Below are 12988 nucleotides of genomic sequence, written 5' to 3'. Positions count from 1 at the left end.
CACTCGTCGAACATGAGGTATTTGTTGTTGTTTTGAATTAAGCACAAAGCTGGACAATGGGCTATCTGTGTTCTGCCAACCTCGGGTATCGAAACCCGGTTTTTAGCATTGTAAGTCCGCAGACACACCACTGAGCCACATGGGGGCAACATGAGGTATAGTAAGCGGCAGCTGCAGACTGCCCTCAATCGTTTACTGAAGTGGACCACAGCGAACGGCTTCAATTTCTCTCCCTCTGAAACCGTTAGATTTTTTTTAGTTTTTTAAAGGTCATTAATGTTTTTAATGATATTTAAGTTTTTTTAATTTATACGTTAGACCTTTTGTGAATGTGATTCCCTTCTAAGAATTGAGGTACATCTAGTTCGATTTGAAATCAAAAATTGCGTAACGTCAAATAACTCGAAACCAGGACTGGAAAATCAATTTCAGGTGACTGATAGTGGTTTTTGTGCTTAGCTGTTGGTCTTCTTGGCGAGTTATGATAAGTACAATTATACTACACAGTCCATTACAACATGCATTAGTGTAGTTTTCTCTTAACGTTGTAGACTATATGTAAATATTGGTTTTAATGCTATTTATGTTTTTGTTATTTTTTAATTCAAAAATTGGACTTTGTTTTACCTTAATTTTCTTTTATGAATTTTACTAATTTTACTTTAATTTTAACTTTTTACCGGATGTTTGGCGCAGATAGATTGGTTGCTTTGTGCCATAAAAGGCCAAACCAACCAACCAGTCAGGACAAACTGGTACTACCGTGTTTCTCCGATAATAAGACCTACCCATAAAATAAGACCTAGTGTGATTTTTGGGGATAGTTTTAATATAAGCCCTACCCTTAAAATAAGCCCTAGTTAAGAGTGGCAGGAAGAGGAAAGAAATAAAAAAAAATAATTTATTAGTTAGTTTAATAGTTAGTTAATTAGTTTAAGTATTAATCAGTTAGTTTAATAGTTTAATAATAGTTTATTTTAAATGGTTAGTTTAATAGTTTTACTTTGTAACTTCATTTTTTTAATATATCAAAATAAGACATCCCCCGAAAATAAGCCCTAGTGTCATATTTTGGAGTGAAAATTAATATAAGCCCTGTCTTATTTTCGGAGAAACACGGTACGAGACGCGAAGATAATGTGGCATTCTTTGTAGAGTATTCATGCTAAGTTGTACAAAACATTGTTGCTTTTCTGACATACGTTTGTGTCATTTCATCCGTTTAACTTTGTAAAGATTTAGAGAACGCTGTAAAGTAATGGTATTTTTCGTGTATGAAGTTTTAAAGTCTGTGTAACTTTATCGTCTGTCTGTGTCTCAGTGTCAAGTAACTCTTGATTGCTTGACTCACGAACTTCGTTTTGGTTCGGACGTTTGCACAAGTGTAACACTTTTCACCCAACCCTTTAGGGAATCCGGAGATTTCGTGAAAGCATACCAATATTGATTTACGTTAGAGCACGTAAATAAGTAGTCCTACCAATTACTGTTCATAACTGGATTAAAGAAATTAAATTTGCATTATAGTGGTAGTGATAGTTAAAATAAAGTGGGAAACAGTAAGCAGTTCTAGCGTTACGTTTACATTATAGCCCCGTGAAAAACGGACTATATGTCCACGGGTTCGCTAGTTTCTCCGAAAGGGGACCGAAGACTGCCTGGATGGTTTACCTGTTTTAACCATTCGCACCATTATATATTAGCGTGTTGTCTGACAGTCATTCTGCTTGTAGACACTAAACTAACATCACGTAAGGGACGCTTAACGTTGCAATATGTACTGTCGTAAGTCAGTAATGCGTGCACATGTCATGAATCACGAGAAAAATTATGCACTCTTCAGGCTACAAGACGACATATCAATTTCAAGAGCAAGAAATAAAGTTACTGTTAATGTTGATTTTTATTTACTATGTAAATGGAACTCTTAGAGACATTGCACAAGTGTCTAGTATATGTGTTTGTACGCGTGTGAATACGTCTGCAGCCTATACTAAGAGGCAAGAGTGGTTCATACGAACTTGCACCAGAATATCTCCAGGTTTAAATGCAAATCATTTAAGATTGCTTATTTCAAATATCGTTTTTACATAATTATATCGTTCTGCTTTGTATTGTAACGACTTCTGTTTCATTTCTGTGGTTTCATATTACACTGGTATTCCAGACGTTTTTTTTTTTAAGTTTAAATTCAGAAGTTATAATATATCCTAGATTATTTGATATTTATGTAAATCTAAACAAAGTTGGGTTAAAGTCTTTTATCATGTTGACTAAAATAAAATTCTGATCATTGATACACGGTGTAAAGGATTTTTTTTTAATGTATTTTCAACATGCTTTGCAAAGTGGGTTTCGTATCAATCAGTTCCACTCTGCAGACGAAACAGTACTGTGGTTGCTAGAGATATTTAAATCACAAATCAATCGAAATTTCCTTAAAACACCATATTTCACTGAATGTAATATGAATAATAATTTTGAACATGCGCAGTGATCCATATGAGTCATGGCGTGTGTAAGTGTTGAATGTATTACAGCAGTATACGAACATATGTACATATAATACCATATTTTAACTTTTTTTTTTCACATTGTTGTGAAAAGCCTGTTGTTGGCTTCCAGAAATTTCGAGTGTTTTTGTTTGTTGTTGATCCATGTGGTATGAACAATTTTGTTTAAAATATACTGGTATAAATAATACGTGTATTAACAGTACACTTAGGCCTGTTGTTTATAGTGCAGTTGTTATAATTGATTGATTCTCATGTCTTATCACGCGAGTGAAGATCGTTGTGTTTGACATGGTGTCCTATGACTTACTGTATATCGCAGCATTAAATTTACGAAGTAAAAATAGATTCGTGGGGACATGAAAAAAGTTACATAAAGTAGAATAATATATACTGTATATGTTTCTGAGTAAGGGAGAGCGGCAAGTTGGCACATGCAACGTGATGTTTGAAATATCCACCAGGCGGGGAAAAATGGTCATTAATATTAGGTGCAAACAAAATGATAAAATGACTTAAAAGAAAGCAAATGCTAAATAATTTTATTCCTAACATGTGAAATTTTAAGATTTTAATATAGAAACATTTTAATATAAAATATATATAAATAATGTAATATTATTAAAGGACTGTATTTATTTATTTACTTATTTCTACAAGCGATCGATGTCTCGTATTTCTTCAAACATGCAAAGCATTCTTAAACTTCCCACGGTTAGCGATAAGGTTGGTGTTCTGATTATTTTTTACTATCATTAAAGTTAAATTAAAAACATAAAATATGAAAATATTGGTACAGAAAAAAATTATAAATATAGAAGTAAGAATAGATAATAATGGCTTTGCAGAAGTATGTTTTAAAATTTCTTTTGCACAAGACTAAGTACGCTTATTTTATTTGTTATATATTTTTAGGTGGAAGACATAGGTCAGACGATAGACAAAATTGAATACAATGTTTCTGAGGTAAAGAAGAAACACAGTGCAATTCTTTCGGCGCCACAAACCGACGAAAGTATGTATTTTCTCCCGGCATTTAAAGTTCATGTGGTTTACTAAGATGTGTAAGATAAGATCTGACGTTTATTTTGTGGCTTGTGCCACGTCACTTTATATCATCCAAAGAATGTGCCTCCTACGTTAGTTTTTATACACGGATATTTGCATATTTCAAATTTCCTTTGTCATGTTAGCATTTGGGCAGTGTGTGCCACGCACGGTATAAGAATGTTTAGTTTTTTAAGTATTACATTAAAATTTAACGACACTCTAAAAAGTAAAGTTTATTTACTATATATAGTGAACTGACTTTCAATTGGACATTTTATCATCCCTTCTTTGATGACTAGCTGCTTTCTCTCTAGTCTTACATTGCAAAATTAGGGACGACTAACGCAGATAACCCATGTGTAGCTTTGCGCGAAATTCAAAATCAAACAAATCACATTGCCTTGATTTCTTCTCAGTATTTTATTTCACTCTATAGGCGACTCCTTGCCAAATCGTCAAAGCATCCCAGACTTTAATGTAGTTGTAAATAAGCCTCCAGTTTTCCCAGTCAATATGCAACTCGAACTTCTATATTAGTTTCATGTTTTTACCACTTACAATTCAACCTTTATCTCCAGTAAGCATCGTGATTGGACTAGACATTTAGAAGGCAGGTATGAAGAACTTGCTTCGATTATATATTCCATATTTTTAACTTTGAGTTTCTGACCTGAAATATGACAAGTGAAATGGCCTGAATATTCATTAAAAGTTCAAAAATGTGATTTTACTGATAATTTAAGTTGCTTCAGTTATATATTCCATGTATTTTCTTCGAGTTTCTGACTTAAAATATGACATGAAGTGAAATGCCTGAATATTCATTTAAAAAAACCTGAAAAGTTTATTTTCTGAAGACTTATGTTTGAGTTTTCATGATGAACAAACAGATGAATATAGATTTTTAAAACAAGTTTAACAATGATTAGGTTTTAGAATGTTTCGTTGGACATTTTTTTAGATACAAGTTGGGTGTTGGAAATGATCGAGGTCAAAGTTAGCACAAGCAAATGTTTTTCTTGGAAATTAAACCTTTTCTTTCAAACATTTGTACTAATTACCACGATACGAAATTGGTGTAATAGGAACCATAATAAAACGGTGAGATCATCAAATGAACAAATAACATTAAATATACTGACATCTTTTTAAGGTCGTTTGTATATAGTGACACAGATGTATGAGATTAGTTCTGTTGATCATGTAGGCTTGTGTATTTCAAAATTTTTCAAATTGAGATCCGCAGATACCCCCTAGTGGGGACACGGGAAAGTGCTTGGAGAGAATTTGTGAAGACACCAAATACACGGGGTTTGGCAACACAATATTTATATATCCATTCTTTAGGGGTCTGAGTCAAGGTGTTAAATATTTTTGAGAGTCCCTTGTGCAGAGAAACTTTGGAAATCCACATCCATTTTCATGTGTATTTAAACTTTCCAAAACTGCTTTCCACTTTCCTTTTTTTAAGCGATGAAGGTACCGCTTAAAATGTTTTAAAGTTCCATATCGGTCATAAGTTAATTGAAAAGTACTGACGAGTTTTGTAAGTGCGGTATGAAAACAATTGTGAAAAATACATTCATTTCCTCTTTTACAGGCCCCGATATGGCCAGGTGGCTAAGGCACTCGACTCGTAATCCGACAGTCGCGGGTTTGAATCCCCGTAACACCAAACATGCTTGCCCTTTCAACCGTGGAGGCTTTATAATGGGACGATCAATCCCGCTATTCGTTGGTAAAAGCGTAGCCCAAGAGTTTGGCGGTGGGTGATGATGACTATTGGCTTTCCCTCTGGTGTTACACTGCTACATTAGGGACTGTTAAAGCAGATATCCCTCGTGTAGCTTTGCGCGAAATTCAAAATAAACAAACTTCTACAGAAGTCACAAAATAACAGTACATTCCAACAGCTCTATCTTAACAAACGCATGGATTTAAAAAAATTCCACCAATACTCGCAGAACCTTAATAAAATGTAGATATATCTAGTATCATATATAAACATCCATAGTTCTCGCCTGTTTGAGTGTGTATACTAACCAACCACTTGGAAACAATGTTTTATTTCATAACAAACATTAAAAATAAATAATTTATCTTAAACAAAAGAAATGTTGGAAGAGTTTAGAAAGAACTTTTCTTTTGGGGGGCTTATTTCGCGTCCTTCGATGGGGACAGTGATAAATTTACCAAATTACAAAACTAAAATCAGGAGTTAAATTCCGTGGATGAACCTTGTTTGGCTTTGCTCTAAAAAAAAAAAAGAGAAGGGTTTCTTTTAGTGCAATTGCTATAAAATGATAAATTTCGGTCTTTAGTTATTTAGGTTTTAATCGAATGTTTATTATATCTAACTTGCTTTTTGACTGTTGTAAAAACTTTTGACGAAGGTGGAGAAAACACACAAAATTAATTTCGAATATAACGACTGGTTTAGGTGTATAAAATAATTATGTAAATATGATTAGTGTATAAAAATGATAATGTTCGATCGTTACGTACCTTATCTGTTTTCTGTATCTAAGTAAGTTGTATCCTTGCGTGATTTTTTCTGTTCACAGGTTCCTGAGAAATAATGTCCAGTATTGTTTGGTCTTGAGCACCTGACGTAAGACGTTTTGCCATAGGATATTTAATCAATACCGCGTTTAGTAACGAAATTTCTGATGAGCTGTTTTAATTATTTGCTGCGTGGAAGACATTCTGAATATAATTATCATTCCGCGCTCACGCGAGTGGTTATTGAGTTGAAAACCATTGTTAATGTGCATCGTTCCAATGTTAGGATATTGAAATCAGTAAGACTCGAAACTCAAGCGGTAATTAATTGAGTAGGTATCATCTGAGGTTTGTATGAAATATGTCTTGTTTCTATATGTATATTGTTTTATTGGAAACTAGACTTTCGAATAGCCCTTTATTTCCTCCAGTTAATTCGAATTTTCGAAACTCGTTGAAAGTTAGTGACGTCTGGGCAGATACATTTTTTAAAAACCAACAGTTTTAAACAAAGGAACATCGATTGTAGCCTTGGGATACATACTGAAATAGGAAGGAAAGAACAGACGTGAATAAGGCCTCGAGAAATAAATAGTCTGAGTCTAGAAGTATCTTCGTTTAAGTGGACTCGTGGTCCCAATAAAAAGAAAACAGTTCAAACGACATAAATGCATTTTGTTGTATAACTCATTTAGGGTTTAAAACGAAGAAACATACAATGCACTGAATTAAAAACAAAACAAAAAAGTTATGAAACAAATGTTATAAGAAAGCACAACGACGGTGACAAATTGCTGTATTTTTAAGACCGATAGTTTTCAAGATTTTATGAAATAGCCAAAGCACTATCAAGCTTACCCAGAGATAAATGGCCCGTCATTTAGGGCGCAATCTAAGGTCGCGGGTTCGAAAGACCGTAAAACCAAACTTGCTCGCCTTTTCAGCCGTGTGGACTTTAATGTGAAGGTCAATCCCATTATTCGTTAGTAAAAGAGCAATCCAAGAGTTGGCAATGAGTGGTAATGACTAGCTCACTTCCGTTTATTCTTTCATTGGTAAATTAGGGACGGCTAGCGCAGATAGCCCTCGTGTAACATTGCACGAAATTCAAACCAAACTCAAAGATTATTTAAATACCTTAGACCTTAACTCATAAAGAATCTCAGTTGGTGATTTTAACTATTTCCAGAATACACGAAACTGGGCAAATAATTTAATCCTCAAGTCAAATGGTAATTTTTTTTTTAAATGAAAGTTCTCTAGTCTCCGAGTCATAAATAAATCTGGGGTGCTAAGTTTCACAGCAATAGCTATGGAATATCGGAAACTCAAAGTTCCTCATCCTGTGTCAAAAAGAAATATTAACGTCTAATCTAAAGAAAAATTGCTCTCCAATTGACAAACCATAAGGACATTTTTAATGAAACTTCTGTAAAATTGTGAGTTACACGACACTTGAGGAATCTTTTAATGTAACTTTATAATATATCGCAGCACAGTTCTACTAGACTTAGACATTTTTAAAAATTTTTTAATAAAATATCGCATAAAATCTAAACTTCCCGTTCACACTCAGCTTGAATATACATACCTAAGGTTGCATTGCACATTTAGTTGGGCGTTAATTTTGAAGTCACCCAATGTATAACATTGTAATTACAATTTTTAATAATTAAATACAACCACAGCACTAAAAACAACCAAAAAGCTTAGTTACCAACATTTCCTCATACGTTACGACAGCTTTCTGATGCTGTTTAGAAGGAAATAACCTTTTCTCCAAACAAAAATACCAGAACGTGTATTATTCTGAGAAATTAGAACTGGACTTCGGGATTTCTAACGTAGTTTAAAGTTATAATTTGGTCTTATTTCCCAAACGTATCTTCCATTCTCCAGCTTGCATTATCTTCTAAATAAATCTTTATACTGCGTCTAAAATTTGTGGCCAAATTACATAACTACAGCTATTCATTTACATCGTCCTCTCAATTTGTTTTTCGTATTCGAAACTAGATGAAAGAAACAGTAGCATTTCAGATGTACCTTTTGTTTCCCACAAGTCAGTGCCAAGAGGGTTTTCTTTAATACCAAAATTCATAGGTTTGACAAGATGATGATAAACATAGGATACCTAAACACATCTTCCTGATATAGGTGTATGAATATTCTTTGTTGGAAAAACTGTTACATACAATACCCAAGAGGGAAGAATTTTTATGCTATTACATTACCTATGTAACACTAAATAACGTCAAAATATAGTTCTGATACATTCCGTTTCACCCTGGCTTTATACCGGCTGTAGTTGCCACGTAACTTGTGGGTATGCATATTTAAAATTGCTTTATTGTAGCTTATTCAACCCTCTATATAAAATATATAACAACGTTTTAAACACTGGCGATTTACATTAAGTAAACATAGCAATAGTATTAATAATCTCCTACATCATATAGAACCACCGGAGATTTGTATTTCCAATTTTCTTTCAGTAATACAAGTTTAAAATTTCTCGTACTAGGAACTAAAATATTTCAACAAACGTTTTCCAGAAAGCTTTGGAGTAACATGTATTACAGTGTCATATTTTACCTCTATTTTGTTTAACACATAAAAAAACAGTTATCTTAAGTTACTGGACAACGTTTTAAAGGTGGTAGTTACCAAGGTAACTAGCACTGTTAGCTACAAATCAATTTGGATTTTTTTTATTTGATTCAATAATTGGTTTTAAAATATGGCCTAATCTGAGTGGAATGTATTCGTAAGTTACAGTGAGTCAGTGTTTTCGTTTTCTCATGACATTTTTGTCTAATTTTATTTTTCCGTTGCACTTGTTTTTCTATTTCTTTTCAAAGGGTTAAGTATTAAACAATGCAGAAACGTTTTTTTGTTTTGTTTTTTGCAGTGTTTCAACATGGATTTATAAAATGAACCAACTTCTGTCAAAACAAAGGAACTCCACTGTAAAAGGCAAAATCCGAATCAAAATAAAATAACGTTTCAGAGTTTTGCATCAAATGAATGTGTATATAGGAACGAGGCTAAAAGAAGGTTAATGCCCCGAATGTTTTATGCCACCAGTTAAACACGGTGAAGGCTTTGTGCTGGTGTGGACACGTTGTTGGTAATGGTTTAGTATATATGATCTCATTGAAAGGCAAAAATGACTTCAAATGATTATATAAACCTTATTTCAGACCAGTTTAACTCTGTGATGAAAAGTATTCTCAAACGGAGCTGGTCTGTATCAAAATGGGGGTACGCCAATTCACACTGATGGAATAGTTAAAAATTGGTTTAGTTGAAAGAACATGAGAAAGAGTTTTGACACTAGTGTACTTTAGCCACCATATATAAATGTTATCGAGTCTCTGTAGTTAGTCCCTGACTGATGCCTAGGTTCGAAGTAAAAGGCCAATGTCCACCCACTTTCATATTTATGGTATATAGCGGCTAGAACATTGTGCTTCCCTCTGTGTTTGCACTATAGACCACATCCTGTCCCATTTGTTTGCTATGTAACTGAGTCCTCTGATGATTATGAAATCATGATATGATTTATATGTTCATATATGTTTTAGTTGTATAATTAGATTCATCACTTGTATTTATCTGTGTTTTTCGAACAAAACCTCAATGGGCTATCTTCTGTGTCCACCACGGGGAATCGAATCCCGGATCTTAAAATTGTAAGTGTATAAACTTACCGCTGTCTCACCCTGGTACTTTGAGTGAATCTGTACTTTCGGGTATTATAAATTATGGGCTGACCAAAACTCTGCAAGTTTATTTGAAAATACATTAATTTCTAGGAAGGTTTAAACATGAAGTTAAAAGAATACCATAAAGGGTTTGGCAGATATCTTCAAAACAATTATTACTTCTTTCGGTAATATTACCAATATTTATTCCACAACTTTTAATCGTCAATTAAACGAATGTTAATTATTAAGTGTATCCAACTTTTAGGTAATCTCGTCAAACTTAAAGAGAAATAATTTACGTAGAAAAGCGCTACCTGTCGAAGTGAAATACCGGTAACGGAAACCTACAGTGTTGTTTATTTTCTGATTGCGACTTCCGAAACAATGAAACTAGCCGAAAGAGAGCATCTTTGTGCAACTCCATAATCAAAGAATTGAAATTACTGCGTGGGGGAGTTAAAATGTTACGGTCAATCCCACTTCGTTAGTAAAAGAGTAGCACAAGAGTTGGCGGTGGGTGGTTATGACTAGCTGCCTTCCCTCTAGACTTACACTGCCAAATTAGGAACGGCTAGTGCAGATATCCCTCATGTATCTTTGCACGAATTTCAAACCAAACCACATATGTTTAATATGTAAACATAGTTAGCTATTTAGGGAGCTTTAAAACGTACAGTTGGCTAAAGGTTTCAGTTGGAACTTAATAACGTATAGTAGAATAAAGGTATTGCTAGTTCGTTTTAAAATGTACAGTAAGCTAACGTTATTGCTAGAAATTTAATAACACACAGCAGGCTAAAGGTATTGCTTAGAATTTAATAACGTATTGTTATTGTTAGTAGGTTTCAAAACGAACAGTGAGCTAAGGCTATTGCCACGAAATTTTAAACGTACACTTGGCTAAAAGGTATTGTTGCATGATTTTATAATTTTTGCATCTGTTAACTGTGCTCGATCCAGTAGGTAATTTTCGAAACCTCAAACACCAAATAACATTCTAGAGAACTGTCTCAGGCGAAAATGCATAATAGCTCTATCAAAACAATAAACAGTCCTGAAAATATATGTTTAAATTGTCAAAACCTCTTATATTGAATCATATAAAACATCCCTTTATATTACGTTGAGTTTTTGGTTTTTTAACGATTCTAAACAGTGAATGTTCTAAGAATGTTTATTTTTTGATAGTGCATAACTATAGGTCAGAGGCTCACATTATTTTAAATTCGCGAAACAGTGGATCTAAAAATGTTATACCCTTGGTGGAGATCATGTTTGTTCATGTTTAACAAAAATATTTATCCTCTGAGAACTGCAGTTTGGAGAAAAATTCAGCTCGCTTTGTTCAAACTAGATCGGCCCAGCATGGCCAGGTAGTTAAGGTACTTGACTCGTAATCTGAGGGTCGTGGGTTCGAATCCCCGTCGCGCCAAACATGCTCGCCCTTTCAGCCGTGTGGGCGTTATAAAGTTACGTTCAATCCCACTATTCATTGGTAAAAGAGTAGCCCAAGAATTAGCGGTTGGTGGTGATGACCAGCTGCTTTCCCTCTAGTCTTACACTGTAAAACGAGGGACGGCTATCGTAGATAATCCTCCTGTAGCTTTACTAGAAAATTAAACCAAATTAAACTAGATCATTCCATACACACAGTTTTTCGTTAGACTTGATGATCTGGGAAAAGCAGATGCAGACAAAAAAGTGAGAGAGGTACAATTGGTTATAACAAATATTTAACTTAGGAATATTAGGTGCTTATTATTATGAATCACATTAATTACACCAGGATTTGTATAAGAGTTTAATTGAAAACCCTTGCAAGACGACTGCATTAAGTAACGATCTTCCTAAAAGAATTTTTTTTCGATGAACTTTGTACGTTTGTTCATAGCTTAAAGAAAAGTGGCGAATAACATTAGTTTTCGACATTGTTACTTTCTTTCAATGGCCCAACGGTTAGGATCCATAAAACAAAATCCCGGTATTTAATCCTTGCAGTGAACACAGTTAACTCGGGTCATTCGTATATAGATTCTGTTTAATGCAGTAAACAGGTTGCATCTCTGCTTCAATAACGTTAGGGTTAAACAAGTATGTCAGGAACCAAACAATAGGACCTTAACATGGCCAGGTGGTTAAAGTCCTCGACTCGTAATCCGAGGCTCGCGGATTCGAATCCCCGTCATGCAAACATGCTCACCCTTTCAGTCGTAGGAACGTTATAATGTTACGGTTAATCCCACTATTCTTTGGTAAAAGAGTAGCCCTAGAGTTGGCGGTAGGTGGTTATGACTAACTGCCTTCCCTCTAGTCTTGCACTGCAAAACTAGGGACGGCTAGCGCAGATAACCCTCTTGTAGCCTTGCGCGAAATTCAAAACAAACTAAATCTAATATTCGTATTAAACCAACAAACACCGCTAAAACACCTCCGACATAAGCAAAACAAACACAGAAACAAAAACGACGGAAATGGTTTGGTTATTGAGTTTAATTTTACGTGAGCAGCTTTCCACTTCACCAGTAAACTTGTTTACAATTCTGTGTAAAATATTAGCTACTCACAAATCTCTGGCATGCATCGAAATATGTTTTATCACTGTTATTACTTCCATAAGAGAAACATTAATGTAAAGAGAATCTTCGTAATATTCATCACAGTATGAAGTGCGAAAACTTCGAAAAAAATGATTTTAAGATAACAAGATAAAACTATAATACAGCTGAAGATAAACACGTTTAAAAATATATAAACGCCGAACCCCTCATGATGGACCTGCATTACTTTATCTCACTACTTTAACCCTTATCGGATATTAAATCATTATTTTGTTTATGTATATTTATTGCATTGAATCTTGCCACACCCCAAGTGTAAAAAGTAACATTTGTCGATATCAGGCTGAGAGACAAAGGCTGTTTATTTTCATTTATTCGAAAGTCGTGACCAAGTAAAACATTTATGGATAGTTCAGTTATATTAAGCAGGGAGACAAAGGATGTTTATTTTCATTTCTTCGAAAGTCGTAACCAGGTAAAACATTTATGAATGATTCAGTTACTGTGTCGTTGTATATCCTTTGAGTAAAAGTTACAAGTCAGCACATTAATTATTAAACTTACCATTCGGGATTAACGCCGGAAGAAATTTTTTACCGTTTCGTAACTCTGGTATTCTAAAAAAAATATATTGGCCGTTGTTATAAATGTTATA

At 34.1% G+C, this 12988-nt stretch overlaps 1 protein-coding gene across 9 annotated transcripts in view; it reads left to right on the top strand.

The window, feature by feature from the left end:
• LOC143253937 (syntaxin-like) overlaps positions 1-12988 on the top strand; it is a 111840-nt gene that overhangs the window by 52650 nt on the left and 46202 nt on the right. For 5 of the 9 annotated variants that reach the window (XM_076508554.1, XM_076508552.1, XM_076508549.1 and 2 more), the window contains 2 exons: positions 3429-3528; positions 5164-5328. In XM_076508554.1, coding sequence (XP_076364669.1) covers positions 3429-3528; positions 5164-5328 — 265 coding nt within the window. Of the gene's footprint in view, positions 1-3428; positions 3529-5163; positions 5329-9036; positions 12809-12988 lie in introns of those variants that run through there. The other 4 variants (XM_076508553.1, XM_076508556.1, XM_076508555.1 and 1 more) reach the window with 2 other exon arrangements.

The sequence above is a fragment of the Tachypleus tridentatus genome, chromosome 6, assembly GCF_004210375.1.
Source record: "Tachypleus tridentatus isolate NWPU-2018 chromosome 6, ASM421037v1, whole genome shotgun sequence".
NCBI lineage: Eukaryota > Metazoa > Arthropoda > Merostomata > Xiphosura > Limulidae > Tachypleus > Tachypleus tridentatus.
This window is presented reverse-complemented; position numbering and strand designations above follow the sequence as displayed.